The sequence below is a fragment of the Papilio xuthus genome, unplaced genomic scaffold (assembly GCF_000836235.2).
Source record: "Papilio xuthus unplaced genomic scaffold, Pxut_1.1 DF827680.1, whole genome shotgun sequence".
Taxonomy (NCBI): domain Eukaryota; kingdom Metazoa; phylum Arthropoda; class Insecta; order Lepidoptera; family Papilionidae; genus Papilio; species Papilio xuthus.
Window position 1 is genome coordinate 5874559 of NW_013530969.1, and position 19896 is coordinate 5894454.

A 19896-nucleotide genomic window follows, 5' to 3' on the forward strand; every position below is an offset into this window, starting at 1 on the left:
TATACTTATTAGTAATTTAAATATTTGAATGATTTTCGTAACGACGTGCAAAGTCCAATTGTAAAACGAAGTAGGTGACATTTAATTATTGACACACATTCTAAACAACATATTCAAATGTAAACAAAAACATTGGAGTCAGTTCGCTGACTTCGCGTACAAAGGTCGGGAAAAATATATAATAGTGAAATGTAAACATAACATATACGATAAATATTTACACTTCAGTTTATAATCCGAGCTGATAGAGTGAAGTTATGTTCTAACTTTTATTAGTCAGATTTAAATGTGATTGTTTTGAAGAATATCGATTAAATATTTACTAATCTGAATGGGCTTTAAAAATCTATAGCACGAATTGGGTTCGAGTATATGGTGTTATAAAATGTAAGCTATAATAATATTTTTCAACAAATTTGTTTTTAATCAACTCGTATAAAAAGTTTCTTGTCTTATATATAAAATTCTCGTGTCACAATTTTCGTTCCCATACTCCTACGAAACGGCTTGACCGATTCTCATGAAATTTTGTGAGCATACTGAGTAGGTCTGAGAATCGGCCATCTATTTTTTAATACCGCGCGGACGGAGTCGCGGGCGACAGCTAGTTATATATGTAATTTTTGGTATTAATTGTATATTTAATGCAATAACTTTATGTACTTAAAAATTCCATAACCGTTGACCTCTTTAGCATAATTTATATTGTACTTTGATCTGACGCAGAAAATACTTCTTATAGAAACACGATGTGCACTTTGATGCACAACGATAATTTGAATATAATTTTAAACGTGTCTTACACGTACTTGACTTTTCAAATTCATTGTGGACAATGTAATCGTCCGATTATTTATCGATGTCCGAATTAAACAATAACGATGTGATATTAATATATTTCCTGTATCATTTCAGATGGATAGCAGTTCAGAAGCTATGGAGCTGCGGCGGGAACTGGACGCGGTCAAGAGCGCTCTTCAGCAGCAGTCAGAGTCCGTATTGAAGCAGAGGCACCAGCTCGTCGAGGCCGGACAGGCGCTTGCTGCACGAAACAAACAGGCCTCCCAAGAAAGACGAATGCGCCAAGACCAACTAGCTCTTGTCTTACGCTCTCTTGTCCTCCTAGAATCTAGACTCACAAGGGAACAAAAACAAATCCAAGTATCCCTGCAACAAAAAGACAAAATTATAAAATCACAACAAGAAGAAATTACAAAACTCAAGGCTAGAAAGTCGTACTGCAGTAACTGTCAGCAGCTTCTCGGGTTCACAAGTGAACAAACAAATATTGAGACCGATCCAGAATTCCACAGCTTGGAGAGCACGGACTCAAGATTTCCAAATACTTTCGTCAGGAGTTGTAGTTATCGCGAAAGAAACTCTCCTCCAGTGTTCCAAAAGAATACACGACTAAGTAAAAGCTTTCAACTGCCGAAGACCGATGTCACTTATGGCAATTCGAGCTCGAGTGAAGAGGGTAATACCGCAAGCATCGGCAGTAAGGGAACATTCATCAAAAACAAACAAGCGTTTGTAAGACGTGATGTATTCCGAAGATCCAGGAAATATTCAGGACGGAAAAATAACGGTAAATTTACCGACAACATGCAAAAGAGTTACATCAATCAAAATAATAGCAGTAGCACTGAAGAATGTCTTAGTATGAATTATAGAGTGAATCAAGATGACAATGACTCAACAGTTAATCTAATCGCAAACGATATTCGACGAGCTTCGTTGAAAATAGATCAGTTGATTGGAGAGGCGGCGAAAAAGGAACTAGAAAATACTCAGAGTGATTCCGATAAGACGTATTCAACGACGATGGAACGACTGCACGGCATCAAAAGACAAGCGTCTGATGAAATCAAAGCTAATAGACAACTCTTCTTAAATAATGTCCTAAATGAGGAAAACAACGAGAAACCTTGGTACTGTAATGTCAGCGATCCAGAGAATGATGCTGATGGTTTAGACCAAAGAGTATTATTTCATAGTAATAAATCGAACAAAAACGAATTTGGAATCGTTGAACATAATGGAATTCAAAATTCTGAAATCACATATGCAAAGAATGATGTTCTATGTAACAATATAATAAATAACGTAAACGACAATTACAGTTTAAAATTTGACGACAAAAACAACAACATTGAAGCTAATATGGCAAAACAAACAACTGTTACAGAGATTAGTGAGAATTGGTACGCCAGTACAAGTGATGCTGACGACACCCCACCTAATGAGATATACAAAAATAATCCAGTACTTGAATGTGTCAATCAAATTTTGCTACAAAATTCATTGGATGATAGCAGTAATGACAATTCTAAATCCAGTGAGTCTCCAAGTCCTAAAGCAGCAACAAAACGCGTTCAGTTTTCTACTTTGAATAGTATATCATACGATGACAAAGTCAGAACAAGTGGTAATAATCATACGCTACCAAGAACCGATAAGAGGGCTAATAAAATCGTTAAATTCAGTCTAGAGACTGCTTCAGAACATAGTTACGAAGTGCCTAATACCGCTCAAGGATTTCAATACGAAATTCAAAGTATCTACAGCAATGAATATGAGCCTATAGTTACAAAATCTATAGAACAAAAATCAGTCCCAATACAGCGTACGGTGCCAAACGTTGAGAAGAATGTGCCTAAGATAAGAGGGTCTATGGTTAAAAATATCGCTGCTAATATCGAGAACAGAAATAATATATTGGAAAGAAGAATAGACAATAATTTTGGATCGATGAAAACATTCAACAAAAGAAAAGTGCCACGAACTCCTCCCGCATTGCCGCCCAAGCCAAAGAATTTATCAGCCAAATTAAGAGCTGAGAACGCTGTCAAATACCCGACAGAATCTTTAGACTCTGAAGCCGTTGCGGCTAATCAACGGGTTGCAGACGTTAAGATGAGGAAAGTGGGACAAGTAGCAAACGCTAAGAATGTAGAACCGGACTACTGCTCCATTTCAGAGATAAATGTTCCAGTAGTCGGCAATAGTAAGAGGGAATTGCTACTTACACAGCCAACGGTAGAGATACATAACGAACAGTACCCGATACACGCAGTGAACCAGAGAAACAGCGTGGCTAAGGTCATATCACTACCACGAATCCAAAATAAAATAAGCGACAAAGACATTCCCAAACTTCCTCACGTCACGGAAATTATTATCCCCGATGAAGATGAGAAGCCAACCGAAGAACAACGTTCATTCCCAAAGTCAGCAGACAATTACTTGGCTAATTTTAATATGCATCCTCTACAACCAAAACTAGACTCCCGCGCTTCCATTCAAATGGGAAACACGGTGTCGTCGATACTATCAGAAATTAACCGAGGTGTCAAATCTGGTGTGAAGCAAATAAACCTTACTGATTTAGATAGTCAGTTCAACCCTCATCATGGTTCTGAGAAAATACACGTTAACACGGAGCCGCGTAAAGCTGCATATTTAGATGATATAGACAAGTTTGATTTGTCGCAGGATTTTGAAGAGTTTAAGATAGATGATGAGCTCGGCAGCATCGTCGCTGAAGAATATCGCATCAGTTCCGGCAGCAGCGACGGTTCTGCCTCAGACGTCGTCACCGAGCTACACACCATTGTACCTGACACCACCAACCAACATAACAATGCAAATGACGATAACGGAAAATCTGACAACTTTCATGACAATAACGACAGCAATGTGAATAAGTGCTTATCAAAAAATGCTAAGCTTTCAAACAAACCTGATCTCCTTTCCAATATAGAGAATTTAGAGACTGAATCCGTGAGAAACTCTGACATAGAATCCAGTAATTCGTCCGGCAGTAACAGTGGCTCTTATAATACAGTTAAATGTGAGCCAAGGATGATTATAAATCAATCCGAAAATGTGACAAAAACGAAAGGATCTTTCGATTTCTTTCTAGAAAGTTCCGGTCTGAGTTCTAAGTCTATTTTTGCGCCGAGCAAGAATTACATCACTATGAGACCTCCAAGTGCCAACCATAAGAATGTACTAAAGCCCAAGGATGTAAAAATGCGCGTTAGGAACCCAATAACAACGAACAATATCAACGAAAAATCAATGACTACCGCTATTAAATATTTTGAGCCGTATGTCTAGTGTTTTTAAAAATGTATTTTTTTTTATTTTAATTAATAATTAAGACGTATAAACTTATTTATTGTAGAAATGAACTTGCCTGCATAATATTAGTATTGTATTTATATTAATGAATTTTGTAAATATTTTAACTGTTTTAGTTTCTCGAGTATGAAATATATTAAAAATATGAATTCTTTTGTTTTATTTAATCCTTAAAACAATATGCATTTGAAAATTGTGTAGCAAGAATAATCGCGACACGCGCCTTCGTAACGTCATAACGCATGAGATTTGTTTATGTTATTACAACCGCTAGGTGGCGCTGTACAAAATTTAATATTTTGTCAATGAGGTTACGAAAATATTCTCACCAAAATTTGTGCTAGACCCCTTAAGCATTACGGAGCAAATTATTATATCTTTTTATTAATAAAAAAACTAGTATTTGACCTGATGTTTAATGGCGAAGTGATAATTCTCCTACGAAAGTACAACTGGCTACTGGCAATCATTTACGATTTAAAACAATAGGGCTTGAAATGATAATAAAAATACGAAGTTAAATATTAATATTTATTAGAAAACTTATGTAAGTAGTAATATGGAATAAATATACACAGATACATCTAAATACGTACTTAATTATGATATTTACAAATCAACTTTTATCATAGCAAGAAGTTTCATACATATGTTTCGACAGATGGCGCCACAGACCTACGTAAGTTTACAAGCTCAAATTGTAAAATGCTACATAAAGAAACTGCTATTATTTCCGTTTGATGTATCTAAGACCACGATATTAGATAAAAGAATGACGTAATTATTTTATTATAAATATAATGTAGATACGTAAATGATAAATCAATACAAGAAACAATTAACTTAACATATGTAGACACTGCTTTATGACTATAAAATAAATAACAAGGGGAAAATTTTAAGTTGCACGAACCTAACCTAACTTTAAATACGATTTTGAGTCAGGTTATTATGGTTTAAATCATAAAAAAAAAACTTTCAACGTTTGAGACATAAAGGTTTTACTACAAAAAGTATATTAAAAAAATAATTTACTTAATAACTAATAGGTACTCTTCAAGGCAGATTTCAAACGTGGGTTTGGGCTATAGTCGGGATTCGGCGTGTAAGGCTTGGGTGGAGTGGGTCTCAGCATCGACGGTGTCAGTCCTGGGTCCTCGGAGTACGAGAACGGGCGGGGCGGCATAGTACCCGCACGTGGCTGCAAGTCCTGCCCTGGGAAACGGTTGCCTTGCACGAATTCCCAATTCGATGACCGTTGAGGCCCTTCGTTATACATATAGCCCGGATGGGCGTTACCAACGGATCCTAGCGTCGAAGTCCAACCCTGCTGCACCGGCCAAGGGTCATTGTAACTGGGTTGTTCAAAAGCATTTAATAGTCCTCGGCTGTGGATGGAATGTTGCTGTCTCTCTTCGGCGTTTTTACTGTGCAAGTAATAAATCAACATCACCAGTAGCACCAAGTTCACTATGTGAGCCATAAATCCTTTCATAGTTAGTACCATGAGGAAGAAGGAACCGATTCTCAACGTATCTATCAGATAATTAGTTGGTGCCATTACTGAGTTGGCGTTTAATTTATCCGTAAGTGTGGTATAGTCCGAGCCGAAATGTACGGCGAAAGTAATGTCAACCACAAGCATCGCCAGACATAAGCCGATGTGTACATACGCCCCGAAGTCCAGGTAGTACCAACATCCTCTGCTGAGTACTGATATTGTCAGAGACAATGCGGCGACAAGGCTGGCTGTAGACACCGCTAATGACACTGCGGTTAGCACGAACACAGATTTAGATTCCGTCAAGTCTTCTATTGGTAAAAATGTTCCACAACTTTCATCTTGTATGTATTGCTTATAAATTAAAATTAGGAAGTAATCAGAGTTTTGCACTAGGGTCTGGGCTGTGGAGCAGTCGAACCTGAAGATAAGCGCGAGGCAGCACAATATGATGTAAGTTGTGGAGACGATCCCGGTGATGGCGCACGACAACAGCGCTGTCACCATAAACTTCCCCGTCGCGCCCATTTCTAACAAATTAATTCACAATAAGTAACACACCGCGCACAAACGAATCACCACTGATTAATAACGATATATCAGCGTTTAATCAATATTGATAATTTTTATCTTTGTTATAGCGAAGTGCGCTATGCGAGGGACGTAGGCATTCTCTTTGTAAAGGGTGATCATTGCAAGCTATCGTTTCTATGTATAAGTGTCCATTTTTGGTGGCCAAAATAAGTTTAAACAACGAAGTAATTAAAGTATTCCTTGTTTTGGTTTCCTATACCCTATTTGATGTTTTAAGATCGGAATACTAACCAAAAACTAAAAAATTTGCAGTAATAGCATATTGGGAATATGGGTGTTTCCTAAACGACCGTTGGTTGAAGTACTTAATTAATTATTATTAAATAGTTTGTAATTTATATCAATTTTGAAAAATAAACAATAATGAAAAATTGTTATGAATGTATTAATTCATGGACATAGCATTAAGGGTCACTTAATGAGGTGAAAGGTTAATTAAGTGAAGATTTATTTATAAACAAATTAAATATGATTTATATTATTTTGACAGGTGAAATAAAAAACAAGACTATTTTGATTTAAATTGTTAAAAATACGTTTATATAATAATATAAATAATAAACAATGGACATATAAAAACTAGTATAGTATATTAATGTATTATTGCATTTGTGGTGATTACATTATGTATTAAAACTTAATTTAATAAATTGTTTGTTTTGAATACTGACTATTGTCCATAGTCTGGGTTTGGCGTATAAGGCTTCGGTGGCTTGGGTGATTTGGACCTGAGCATAGTCGGGGTTAACCCTTCCGAATATGTGAAGGGCCGATGAGGAGATATCCCAAAGTGCGCTTGCGGTTTCGAGTGCCCTTGCAAAGAGCTCACAGGCAAAAATTCGCAATCCGATGTCTGCGAAACCTCTTCATTTTGTATATTACTAGGCTGTACGTTTTTAACAGGTTCTAGATTTGTAGCCGCAACGTTCTGTATTGGCCATGACTCGCTGTCTCGTGTTGAGACGTTCAAAACTTCTTGAATGTGGTTTTTAGGTTCCTTCTGTTCAGTGTTTATCCTGAGCAAATAATATATCAACGGAACCAACAGGGGCAAGTTTATTGCATGCGCGACGAAACCCTTCATCGTCAGCACAATGAGTAAAAAAGCACCGATTCGCAACATATCTATTAAATATTTAGTAGGCTCGTCTAAGATATCTGCATTCAATCTGTCTGTTAGTTTGGTGTAATCCAATCCGAAATGTATCGCAAATGTCATATCAACAACGAATGTTGCTACACAAAAGCCTGTATGCACATAAGTACCAAAATCTAAATAATACCAACATTCTTTATTAAATATCGCTACAATAAGAGACAAGGCAGCTAAAAGGCTCGCAGCAGAGAAAGCTAACGACACTGATATTAGCACAAACACTGTATCTGAATGCATTAAATCTGGTATTGCTAACGAACCAAAACAAGTGTCATCTTTTATATATTGCCTGTATACTAAAATGAGTAGATAATCAGAATTGTGCACAATTGTTTGAGCGGTGGAACAATCGAAGCGGTAGATTAACGCGAAGCAGCACAAAGTTATGTAGATGATTGACACAATTGTTGTGATGCTGCAAGACAACAGCGCTATAACGATGAATTTTCCTAACTCAGACATTGCCAAAAAACACAATAAATAACACACCGCGTAAACGTATGAGCAACAACTGATTAAGAACGATATATCAAGTTATAATCAGCATTGATAAATTTTTATGTTACTTACAGTAAAATGAACTATACAAGAGACGGGCGTTTCTGCGAAAGGTGAACTGTAAACTTTCGTGCACTTAAAACCCTCGGTAATAAATAAATAAAAACCTTTATGTTATTATTTTAAAAGTAGGATACTGGATTGTAATAAAGGAAAACCATAAATTTTAAAGATATAAATTTAATTTGAAATAAAAAATTAATAAATAATTTACAGATATTTATAATATTTACAGGGACAAAAACATTTATTTTACAATTTATCACGACTACAAATTCTTCGTAATTTTCTTTTCACATTCATCAATGTGGGAACTTTTAATTGTTTTAAGAAATTTGATCCATTTTTGCTTCGATGTAATGTTTTACCAGATGACTTATTTGATAACGGTTCAACATTATTTATGGTAGATTCAGAACTGCATTCACTTGAAGATCTTGCTATCGATATGTTGGAAAAAGAATCACACTTCTTAATATTAGACCTGTTTAAAGTCCATCCAGAATTTTCCATTCTTGTATATGGCTTTGATCGATTGCGTCTTAACGTCTTTAAATATTCTTCTGAAGAAAATGTCGTTGTTTCATTATCTACAACTGCAGGAATACATCTTGTTATTTCCTCGGGATAATCCAAATCGATAGCTTTACCCCATTTACGATCTAAAGCACGAAATGCTACACTCAAATGTAAATGTAGATCCATTTTATTAATTAAAAATCACTGGAGTTGTGAACTTGTCAAAGACTGGTGAGTTTGTAATTTGAATTTCGAATTTGATTCGTATTTAAATGTCGCTTAATTACCCCCACTCCCAATACGCAATTAATATAGAAAATATTAATTAGATAAAGGGTTAATTAATTACATGTAGGTTTAATTACTACAAGAGGTCACTAATTAACTGATAGGACAATTAATTAATTAAAGGTATAATTAGTTAACTGAAGGGTTAAATTATTGCAATATTGTACATCAATTTGTTATAAATTAAGTAATATTAGATCAAAATTATATACTATTATTAAATTAAAATGACACAAAATACAGTAGAACCCCGGTAATACGATTTCCATAGGAAGATTTCCGAGACGAAAACGCGTGTTACGCAGGAAAGCGTATTATTCGGGAATGAGATTTTTTTTTAAATAAAATATTAGCAATTTTTTTGTAAATTTACTAATATTTCTTTTACCATTCCAACTAAGCTCTAGACTTGTGCTAGGATATGGTTTACAATAGTCGAATGGCGGGTTTCGAACTCCCGACCTCGTGATCGGAAATCCATAACCTTAACCATTAGGCTATTGATGCTTCATAAGAGAGATATAAGACGTATTCTACATTTTTAAATTACTTATTATTTATGGAATCGTTTCTAATTTCTTATATATAGGTACTGAAGAATATATTTATACACATTACATACTTTGTATAATTATGTACAAAAAAATTAGGAAGGAAAACTTAAAATTGCAGAATGTCTTGACTTCAAATATTCAATTAAAGATGATTGTGAAAGAAAAAGATAGAATAAAGTAAATCTTACTTTTTATTTACACCTTAACAATACAATTTTTCTAATATATTTATGATTTTTTCTTCTTTACTGGTGCTTTTTTGTTATTTTTCAAATCTTTCTTCTGTACCTGAAAAACAAAGATAAGATGTTAATGCAATTTTCGAAACTATAAAGAAGATTTAAGATACATATGAAAACTTTTCTCAAGTTGTAGAAACTGACACAAAATGGCATATAATGTAATTATATAAAAAGGTACAAATAGTTACAAAACTCAAGATTGAAAATAAATTTGTAAAAAAAAACGGCCCACATGTAGTGTAAAGGTGAACTTTTACTGCACAGTTTTAATGCATTAGGAACATTTCATCATCATCATCATCAGCTCACTATACATCCCCACCAAGGAGCTCGGAGCCTACCCTAAGTTAAGGGTAATTAGGCCATAGTCAACTACGCTGGCCAAGTGCGGGTTGGTTGACTTCACACATATCTTTGAATTTTTTCTCAGATATGTGCAGCATCACGATGTTTTCCTTCATCGTAAGAACGTCAGATAAATGTATATGTGTAAATCGGAAATCGAAAAACACATTGGTACATGGCGGGATTCGAACCCAGGACTTGCAGATTACAAGTCAAGTGCTTGATCCCCTGAGCCACCACTCAGGATCATTTCATTAAAGTACAAATAATTTAAACATTCACAAGTTTTATAGCCATAATATCAACAACTTGACTGCATAAAAAAATGTATACTAACTTTTCCATAATTGTCCAAGAAATGTCCAACATCATTATTAACTCCTTTCTTTTTCTTCTTGCCAGCTGTTTGCAAAATAGTCTTCAATATCATAAGCTGTTTCTCATTGTTCTGTTCTACTTTCTCTTGCTTTCTCTTCTGCATTAACTCCTTGTAGTTTATGTACTTCTGTTTAGGTGGTTTGGCTCCTAAAAATTAAATATTATGTGATGTTACATGCACTTAAATATTTGATATTAATTTAATTATTTACTTATTATTCATATAGTAATACTGAAAGTGAGAACTGTTGATAAGATTTTATTTGTAATTATTGTGGAGGGTCCATAATCAGAACTTTATCAGTGTTTTTAACTAATAATGTTCAACATATGATATATTATGAGCAGAAACAAAGTTGTCCTGTAAAGAGTTTACTTCTTACCTAAACTAACTGCTAAAGCGATTTTGGCTTCTTCTTTCTTGGTACCATCAAATCCAGACATCCCAAACTTTACAACTTCATGCCGAATCTTCTTAAGATCTAAGTCTTTCTTTATATGCGGTGTTTGGTTATGCTCGTCAATTTTGTTTTCATGCTCTGAAGTTTGTTTCTTTTTTGGTTTGTGTGTTTCAAATTTAACCACTTTGAAATTGCTATCAGCATTTTTTAATGCAAGCGCAGCCTTCGTCAACACAATCGACATATCTATAATAAATTAATCTGACAAAGTTTTATTGAAAAAGGTGTACTATTTTATAACTGAGTTATATTTTAGTTTACATTATTCACATGCCATGTGTTTTTGTTTTGACACATTTGAGTTTGACAGATTATCATAGTCATTTGTCAACTTTGTAAGTAGCAAAAAGTTGTTCTGCCATGAGGTCTGAAAGAAAAAAATCGTACGATACGTATCGATTCCTAGGTTTGCTAGAAAAAAGAATCCCTCGACATGTTGAAAACCTATGGAAAAAAGGCCTCTGAAGGCCTTCTAATTAGTCACACTTTTGCTTTTGTGTCCCGAACACTCCATCCAGAGGTATAAATCTATGCATAAGAATTGTCTCCTATGTGATCAAAACTTCAAAAGTGTCTTAATAAGGAATGTCAAAGTCAATCAAATATCATTAAATATAAAAAAAATCACATCGCATAACTTTAATTTGTATTTAGTTTTATACTGAAAGAAAATCAAAAACATAACATTAGATCATACTTACGTTTAGCGTATATTAAGAATAACTTATGAATTGAAAATATGCGGCGGACTAGCTAATAATAGGAGACTTTTAGTTTATTTTTCACATTGATATATCTCGTTGCGGATGTGTTAGAGACGCAACTAAAAATAATGTTACCGATGTTGAGTATAAATTTAGCGCCACAGGTATTTAAGCCAACTGTAAGCTGAATAATATGATAATTCGCTCAGTGGTGGAGCATGTAAAGTACGCGACAGTAAAGTTCACATTCCTTAAATATTTTCCAATATTTTGAGGCTCTATAATATGTTAGATGCACTAGCAGTTTTACAATAAACTTCATATTTTCGTTAATATACCACCTTAAAACAAACAACAGATATGAAGAACAACTTTAAACTTTCGGATACATCTGTAAAAGCTGGTGATCTTTTATTAACTGAAAAGCCATTTGTTTATGTTCTTTCGTCCAAGGAGAAAGGATTAAGATGTGATAATTGCTTACAAAAGTAAGTAAAATTGTTTTCTCATGTAGTTCTTGTACAATAAAACATGTTGTTAAAATTTACATTTTTAAAACTCAGCTTGACAAAAATATGAACTTACATAACTTTTGATTGGTCCTAATATTAAAGTTTAGATTAAATTCATTCATAAATCCCGGTCAATAATATATCTTATTCAAGTATGTTACATAATTTAGAATATATAATGTATCACATAAATTTCATAACATAAATTATATTTTTATACAGGTTAAAGGTGCTCAAATGTTCAGGTTGTCAGTTTGTTCATTACTGTGGACGAGTATGTCAGAAAGAAGCTTGGAGTGGACACAAGGTAAGAAAACTCAAAGGTTATCAAAAAAAATGGATTCTTTATTCTCACCTTAATAATATATCTGGCCACATTAAACTAATGATTATCAATGAAACCATACTATTTAAAAAAAATCATTTCTGTTTGATATGTGAAGTATGCATAAAGATATATTTATAAACTTTTAGGTGTATTCAATGTATTTGACGTTTATTTTTTGCCTTATGCATGTAAAGCAATTAAAAAAACCTATATTTTTGATTGTTACAATTTATTTGATACTTGTTATATGACAGTGGGAGTGCGCTAACTTGAAGAGAGTGGCACCAAAGATAATACCAGATGCTGCTCGTATGCTGGCCAAGATTGTAAACAGACTAAGTAGAGGCGATGGCCACACATGTCGTGCATACTATACAAAGACGTCGTTTCGCATGTGGAAGGATCTAATGTCACGTAAGCATAACATTTTTGTTTATTATAATGAGGATAAATGGCTTAAAAGCCTGAAAAAATGTGTATACAAGATTTTTTTTCACACATTTAATGCCACTAAGGTTTTCTTCATATTTACTGTGTAAATATATATAAGCTAGCTGTCGCCTGCGACACCGTCTATGCTGAGTTGAAAGCTTGTTTATAGTCTATGTCTTCTTCCAGACTGTGTGAAGTTTTATAACTGTGCCAAATTTCATCAAGATCCCTTGAGCGGTTCCCGAGATACTTTGTAACCAAAATTAAATTAACCATCCATCCATACTGTAATATACTGAATGATTGACACATTTTAGTTTACTTAGTTTCTGCATTATTAAGTACAATTAATAATTAAACATGTTTTTTTTTGTAATATTTCAGATTATCCAGATTTAAAACAAGATAAAAAGCGAATGGATCATTTCACATCACTATGCATGGTGTTGTTTGAGTTTCTCAAAGACATATCATTACCAAATACTGTTGAGTTAATGGGAATGTACGGTAGAGTAAGTACTTCAACACTTTTAATTTAAATTTCTCATTGAACATCGAGAGGACTGAAAATTGAATAATTTTAGAGCGAAGGTTTTGATTATACGAAGCAGTTCTGTTGTAATAACATTATTTTTGATAGTAGACTCTTAATAAGAATTTAATTAAGTTTAATAATATTGTATTCAATTTCCTGCATAATATTGCTAACTCAATATAATACAATAAACCAGGATAATCGAGAAATCTCTATAAGCAAGTCATTGCCATATACTGACAAACACCACAAGCGAGAAACTCGGGTTAGAGAGAAATCTTTATAAGTGAGAAATAATCTCAGTCCCTTGAATTCTTTCGTATTCAGGTTCAAATGTAATATACTGGTAGGAATGGAAGTACTATTGGTGGTAGTTGCATAAGGAAGCATGCGCTACTGCTTGGGCTGAATCTCTTTCCAATTGTCATGGCAGAGTGTCCAACATTTTTGTTTGTTTGTGTTCGGCCATCAATTTGTATTATTGTGAAGTAGCATTTACTTCATCATTTTGCTGTTAGTTCTTTTTAAAAAGATGCTTTTGCATCAAATATCTAATAATATTATATTCTTATTTCAGATGGTTATCAATAGTTTCACAATACTAGATATAGATATGAACTCAATTGGAACTGGGATATATCTAGCATCATCTATTGTAGACCACAGTTGTGACCCCAATGCGGTAGCTACATTTGATGGCAACACTATTAATATCAGAGCCGTACAAGACATGCCCAACTTGGATTGGAATCAGGTAAATACATGAAAAAATCATAAAATTAATTTTATACAGATTATAATATAATAATATAAATCTGCATACTATCAAATATTTTGACATGTAAAGTTTGTAACCTCTAAATGTTTTCTGTTTTTGGGAGAATACTCCTTGTTAGTTGCCACAGAGAAAAAAAAGATAAAAGTTTGACAGTTTGATAATAGGTTGACATTTCAATCTGTCATATCTGCTTGTCTATGATTTGGACCTTTTTTTTTTTAATTAGCTGTCGCCCGCAACTCCGTCCGCGCGGAATTAAAAAAACTTACCGTTTAGGGGGATGAAAAATAGATGTTGGCCGATTCTCAGACCAACTCAATATGCTCACAAAATTTTATGAGAATCGGTCAAGCCGTTTCGGAGGAGTACGGGAACGAAAATTGTGACACGAGAATTTTATATATAAGATTTAAATGTAGACATTTATATTTCTTAGATTCGTATCTCATACATTGATCTCCTGAAGACACCGTACGAGCGTCAGACGGAACTATTGGAGAATTACTACTTCTTGTGCGAGTGTGACAGGTGCTTTGGTAAATGCTTTAGATGTGCATACTAATTATTTAAATGCATGACATGACTAAAAAAAATCATTATTCACATGATGCTACACTAAGAGAGTATAGACTCTAAAGAGTCATATAGATGACTCTTTAGAGGTGCCCTTACTGTAGATTTAATATTAAATATCTATACAAAGGGACTGTTTCAGTAATTTTAACTCGTTAGAACTCGGAAAGCAGTCTGCAACAGAATTTCTTTTAATTGTAGTTCAGTGTAACATTCTTTTAGTTCAGTCATCTGTCTTATAATTCAATTGTTCATAAAAAAATAGATTTTGTTAATCATTTTCTTTTTTCTTAAAAATGTGCTGCTTGTGAATAAGGATTTTTATGCAAGTCAAGTCTCATATTGTGATATCTATTTTACTTGTCTTTTTTTATCATTAATATGATTAACAAGATTTTTTATTCTATACACTTAAAATTTTTATATTGAATACACCATACATGTTGGTACAGAACTTTACAATTTTGCTTGTCCTACCTCACACTATTTTAATTTTTAATACTCTATAAACAAAGTGACAAAACTATTAATTAAAAATTTATATAGTTACATTATTATTCCTTTTACAGGTGATATACAAATGAAAATATTACATGCAGCAAAATGTCCAAATCAGAAATGTGACAACCCTATCAAAATATCATGGAAGGATTGTGAATTGGTCAGAAAACCTAAAGATGAGAGCGAAAAGAATGGATATATAAAAGAGAATGGAGATAGCAATAATGAGAGTGAGATAAAAGAGTCAGAATGCAATAATATAAGTGAAATAGAAAGAGATGGAGAATGCAGTGCATGTGGTACAAAATGCACGGAAAAAGATATAGAAGTTTTTAAAAAGACTATGGAATTCACGGAGATGCATTTACAGAAAATGAAAGGTTCCTCAGTTGCATGTATCCTTTTTTTTCAAAATTTATGTTTTTTTTTAAATGGTGCAATTTTTTCCCGTATATAATTTTATTAGAAACACGCTTAAATGTATTTTTAACTTTAAAATTTAATTTTACTTTTGGTTAGAAATATCAGTTTTGTCGCTGTCTATGATTTTATATAATAATTGTAAAATGAAGATAATTGTCCCTATGTGTTCTTCCAGACTGTGTTCTACATCTATGCCAAATTTCAGCGAGATCCATGTAGCCGTTATGGAGATACATTCTAACAAACATCCATTCATACATTTAAACTTTCGCATTTATTAATATAAATTCATTTAAAAAGATAAAATTTATATTAAACCTAACTACAGTAACACAGATGTAGATGTTTGTAAGTTTTGCTTAGAGAAACAAGAAGGGGTTCTACATCCACTGAATGTGATGCATGCTCAGACATTAGACCATGCGTTTGATGCCCTCATACAAGTACAATTATGGGAGACCGCCTGTCTGTATGCTGAAAAACTTATTCCATGTTTCATGTGAATATCAGAGTTGGAAAATGGCCAACACAAAATAATAATAAAAACTTGAAAATAACCCAATGTTTAATATAATAAGTTTCTTAATATATCATAAGGTGGCAAACGAGCGAGCGGCCACCTGAAATCGCTAAAATAGCGAAGTGAGCATTGTCCATAGACATGGCAATTGCATTGCTGTTGCCTACCTTTAATCAACGGAGGAGAGGATGCACAGAAAGAAAATATTTTCACTTCCCATGCATTCTCTCATTCGGAAAGTCCACTTCCACTTCCCTAATTAATAAATACTGTTTCATCTTACAGATTTTATTATGGCGAAAGGCATCCGTTACTGGGATTGTTACATTTGAAATACGGAAAAATATTGCTCTACAAAATGGATCTGTCAAAAGCCTTAGAACAATTGAAATTAGCAGAGAAAATACTAAAGATTACACACGGTGACCGACATCCGTTGTACAAAGAACAGTTACTGCCGTTACTAAATCAAGCTATGATCGAGTGTTAGAATTTAACGTTGTTGATGGTCATATTGTCAATTATTTTCAAACAGACGTATCAGACATTTATTGTGTTGTGTAGTAAAGAAAAATAAATCATAAGATTATTTTCTTGTTGTTTTTTATTGCTGAGAGAGGAAAGTACGTAAATTAGTAGATGCTTGCTTGATTTCAAATACCCGATTTAATTTGGTGAAAGGGTTATGATGACTAAGCATTTCTATGACTACTACTTAATTGTATACGAAATTCTTGTTTCCTTCATCTACTCTTCAGGAAAAGTTAATTCAAAATAATAGAGATTAGCTTAAGGTATTGCATTTTTTATTTACATATTTTATACAAAAATCGGAAAATACATTCAAAATCTGAATATATTTTTCAGTACTGGCAACATCCTTTAGTGACCGTTTTGATTCAAATTTTAATCGTGTTTGCGATTAGGCAACACTGTACCATCGATAGTGATGTTTAGTTTTCTGTCAGTATAATTTTTACGATTACGATCAATGTTAATTTTATTTATTAAAAATCGATTTTAATTGTGAAATAATAATTTCACTTTTGAATATTTTAGTTGTCAATATGTAATCGCAAACAAATTGGTTTATTGTGGAAAAAGGAAAAATCTTTCTTAACCAATTACTTTCGTTTTCAGTAACATTTTTTCACAGCTATCTTGAATGATTCCAAAAATATATTTATCATTTTAAATAAATTAAATGAGTATCTTTGCGAAGTATGCATAAATCAAAAATTGCAGGGCATTTTAAATCGATGACATTTCGATTAAGATGATCAATTTTAAACGGACATCACTAAACAGCGTTTATTTATATGCTGTTGTCTGTTTCAAATTTTGATTTCATTTTAAATAGAGCAAAGTCTAATTTTAAATTAATTGTGCATACTAATCGTTTGAAAAAGAACAATATCAAACTAGTGTAACGTAAAATTCGTTTGTGTTAGTTATCATCTAGTGCATATATGATAATCAATTGCGCTGCTGCGCTATCGGGCATGTCAAATTTTGTCAAATGGTCCCTAGCAGTCGGGAGGTGTAGTAGTCTCGCGGATTTCGAAGTGTGTGAACAACGACAAATCAATAAGATGGTCCGTTGATAATTTACCTGTAACTGGACAAACAATCTAGTCCTTTCTTCCATTAGTTTATTTGTATTATTGGACAAAGCAGTTGAACTTTACACAAAATGTTTAGTAAGCCATATGAAAAGAGACTGGTGCAGCAGTGCAGTCCAGTGAGCAAGAAGGAATCGGTGCTCGTTCGACCTGAAGTGATGGACAGATTTATACCTTGTCGTCCTGATAATAATTGGCAGACCAGCTTCCAAGGTATGTTGTAATTGATTTTATCAGTATCTTTCGCAATCTTAATTTTTCATATCTGAAACAGTAAACATAAGTTTTCCTCGAATTGGTATATTGATAACTATTGCTATTTTCTAATTTATTTTCCTCTGTCATGAGTCTTAATCAAAAAATGCATATTATATACTGCCATGTATAGCAACAATATGATAGAAATAGTTAATTAATTAAAAATTGAGGCAATTGAGTAGATTTTGAAATCTGTCCATTAACTTAGTTTCTATTAATTTTCTCATTACAAAAATCTGTATGTCATAATTTTAATAATGATTAATTCTCTACCCACATATGAAAAAGTAATGCTAGTATGGATTAACCCAATTTTGTTTCTACATAGTGCCTGATGTCGTCAAAGTAAATAGTTTATTTACTTTGATGCCACAAGAGGATTTACTAATCAATAATCATTGTGAATATCAATTTCGGTGTATTTTAATTATTACTTTTGCATGTCTACAGCATTACATCTTCTTTGATATTTGTAGTATACCAATCAATTCTTAACCGTAATCATGAAATACAATGTCTGTGATAAAATCTGTTTTGAAATGTAAGTGTAAATCTGTGATTTATGAAATCATTTATTTAGACATAGTGATACAGCTTTGTTTTATCCAATTTTGTAACCTAACAAATATCTTTGTGTAATGTAAAATTTTTAAATGTAGTTATGCAAAAAATGTGAATATGTGGTCTAAAGTGTTAAAACACTTTATTTTAAATTTCTGAACAATAGATGAACTATTTATACAAGTTCGCTGTTTAAGTAAGAAATAATTTTTGAAATGTTAAGTATTGTATTTGACAAGACTGAGGTATTACCTCTAGTGGACTTATTTCTCTCTTCACTTTCATGACCTAATATGGATATCAACACATTACTAGTTGTTGCACACAACTCCATCTGCTCGGGATAAAAAAGACACTACCTGATTCTTAGACCTGCTGAATATGCATATAAAATTTCAAAATAATTGGTCAAGCATGTCAACGGAGTATGGTAACTAACATTGTGACACGAGAATCTTATATATAAGATAAATCTATGATTTATCAAGATTGAGGCTTTCTGTTTAAGTTAATAACAACATTAACATTTTTCCGATGTCAAAAATTTTATTTAAAGTTGTTTTTAATTATCAAATTGGAACTATTTGTATTTTATTTAACTAATCCTAGAATTTAAATACCAATTAAATATTCATTTCTATCTTAGATCCATTATTTTACTTGCAAACATAGTGTTTAACATGAACTGTGGTTCGGTTTAAAATGAGGTGCGGTAGATTCCCTTTCTTTCCTATAAAAAGATTCTATTCATCATAATTTTTTCTTGTTATTTATATAAGACAAGTTACTTAAATTAGGTAACTTAGTAGTAATACTGGTTTTTTAAAGATTTAACTTAGTAAAAGTCAAATATTTCACTCACGATTTTTCCCATCTCATAATTATGGTAATTAAGAATTTAAACCAAATATCATTAGATAATTACTGTTGCAATTTATTTACTCCGAAATACTTGGGTAAATGACATTATGTATAAAAAAAAACTAATTAAGCGTTACATAAATGGTCATAATCATGTTGCCTAATATGTAATAGGGTATCAATGAAAATACAATTGAAATAATTATAACTTAACTAATTATGATAAAAACTAATTAATACCTGGTACGCATGATATTTTTTTATTTTGTATTGTGTAACTTTTTAATAGTAATTTCATTATTTAGTTCAGAGTTTGATGACCATTTGTGATTACTATTGTGCTGGCTTTTAGGTTTATTAAAATTCTGATTAGAAAATGTTATCTTACTTATATTATAAAGGTAGAAGTTTAGATAGATGCATGGAAGTTAGAAGGTATCTCTGGGATGGTTTAATGGATCTTCATGAAATTTGGCACTGACCTAGAACATATTCTGGAAGAACACATAGGCTATTATTAAGGTATTTTAATTTCGCGCAGATACA

General features: G+C 32.8%; 6 protein-coding genes across 7 annotated transcripts in view; 3 read left to right on the forward strand and 3 right to left on the reverse strand.

Annotated features, from left to right (window-relative positions):
- Nucleotides 1-4289, forward strand: part of LOC106117276 (putative uncharacterized protein DDB_G0292292) — a 47702-nt gene extending 43413 nt beyond the window's left edge. For both annotated transcript variants that reach the window (XM_013311504.1, XM_013311505.1), the window contains exon 3: nucleotides 916-4289. In XM_013311504.1, coding sequence (XP_013166958.1) covers nucleotides 916-4122 — 3207 coding nt within the window. In that variant the 3' untranslated portion in view covers nucleotides 4123-4289. The remainder of the gene's footprint in view (nucleotides 1-915) is intronic.
- Nucleotides 4290-4696: 407 nt separating this feature from the next.
- On the reverse strand, nucleotides 4697-6547 carry LOC106117032 (uncharacterized). The gene has a single exon (XM_013311101.1). It carries the CDS (start codon nucleotides 6173-6175, stop codon nucleotides 5189-5191), a length of 987 nt encoding a protein of 328 aa, XP_013166555.1. The 5' UTR covers nucleotides 6176-6547; the 3' UTR covers nucleotides 4697-5188.
- A 297-nt stretch (nucleotides 6548-6844) lies between these two features.
- On the reverse strand, nucleotides 6845-7896 carry LOC106117082 (uncharacterized). The gene has a single exon (XM_013311154.1). It carries the CDS (start codon nucleotides 7857-7859, stop codon nucleotides 6912-6914), a length of 948 nt encoding a protein of 315 aa, XP_013166608.1. The 5' UTR covers nucleotides 7860-7896; the 3' UTR covers nucleotides 6845-6911.
- Nucleotides 7897-9504: 1608 nt separating this feature from the next.
- Nucleotides 9505-11535, reverse strand: LOC106117439 (uncharacterized protein C1orf131 homolog). Its single transcript, XM_013311757.1, has 4 exons — nucleotides 11444-11535; nucleotides 10665-11109; nucleotides 10241-10428; nucleotides 9505-9604 (listed from the first exon to the last, which is right to left on the reverse strand). The coding sequence occupies exons 2-4, from the start codon at nucleotides 10924-10926 to the stop codon at nucleotides 9545-9547; spliced, it is 510 nt and encodes a 169-aa protein (XP_013167211.1). The 5' UTR covers nucleotides 10927-11109; nucleotides 11444-11535; the 3' UTR covers nucleotides 9505-9544.
- Nucleotides 11536-11782: 247 nt separating this feature from the next.
- Nucleotides 11783-16626, forward strand: Smyd3 (SET and MYND domain containing, class 3). The gene is made up of 9 exons (XM_013311756.1): nucleotides 11783-11934; nucleotides 12181-12265; nucleotides 12541-12700; nucleotides 13103-13230; nucleotides 13831-14007; nucleotides 14468-14567; nucleotides 15174-15500; nucleotides 15865-16027; nucleotides 16334-16626. Exons 1-9 carry the CDS (start codon nucleotides 11807-11809, stop codon nucleotides 16536-16538), a joined length of 1473 nt encoding a protein of 490 aa, XP_013167210.1. The 5' UTR covers nucleotides 11783-11806; the 3' UTR covers nucleotides 16539-16626.
- Nucleotides 16627-17353: 727 nt separating this feature from the next.
- The window catches only part of fzr (fizzy and cell division cycle 20 related), a 51773-nt gene continuing 49230 nt past the window's right edge, over nucleotides 17354-19896 (forward strand). Inside the window, exon 1 of the mRNA XM_013311628.1 lies at nucleotides 17354-17883. Within this exon, the coding sequence (XP_013167082.1) occupies nucleotides 17742-17883 (142 nt within the window). The 5' untranslated portion in view covers nucleotides 17354-17741. The remainder of the gene's footprint in view (nucleotides 17884-19896) is intronic.

Bases quoted from the DNA above. Each gene is read 5' to 3' on its own strand.
- LOC106117032 (XM_013311101.1), bottom strand. From the start codon at position 6,175: ATGGGCGCGACGGGGAAGTTTATGGTGACAGCGCTGTTGTCGTGCGCC.
- Smyd3 (XM_013311756.1), top strand. From the start codon at position 11,807: ATGAAGAACAACTTTAAACTTTCGGATACATCTGTAAAAGCTGGTGAT. The intron at 12,701-13,102 runs GTAAGCATAACA...GTAATATTTCAG, and splicing joins GTGGAAGGATCTAATGTCAC to ATTATCCAGATTTAAAACAA. The intron at 14,568-15,173 runs GTAAATGCTTTA...TTCCTTTTACAG, and splicing joins CGAGTGTGACAGGTGCTTTG to GTGATATACAAATGAAAATA.
- LOC106117082 (XM_013311154.1), bottom strand. From the start codon at position 7,859: ATGTCTGAGTTAGGAAAATTCATCGTTATAGCGCTGTTGTCTTGCAGC.
- LOC106117439 (XM_013311757.1), bottom strand. From the start codon at position 10,926: ATGTCGATTGTGTTGACGAAGGCTGCGCTTGCATTAAAAAATGCTGAT. The intron at 10,429-10,664 runs GTAAGAAGTAAA...TTTAATTTTTAG, and splicing joins CGCTTTAGCAGTTAGTTTAG to GAGCCAAACCACCTAAACAG. The intron at 9,605-10,240 runs GTTAGTATACAT...TTTGTTTTTCAG, and splicing joins TCTTGGACAATTATGGAAAA to GTACAGAAGAAAGATTTGAA.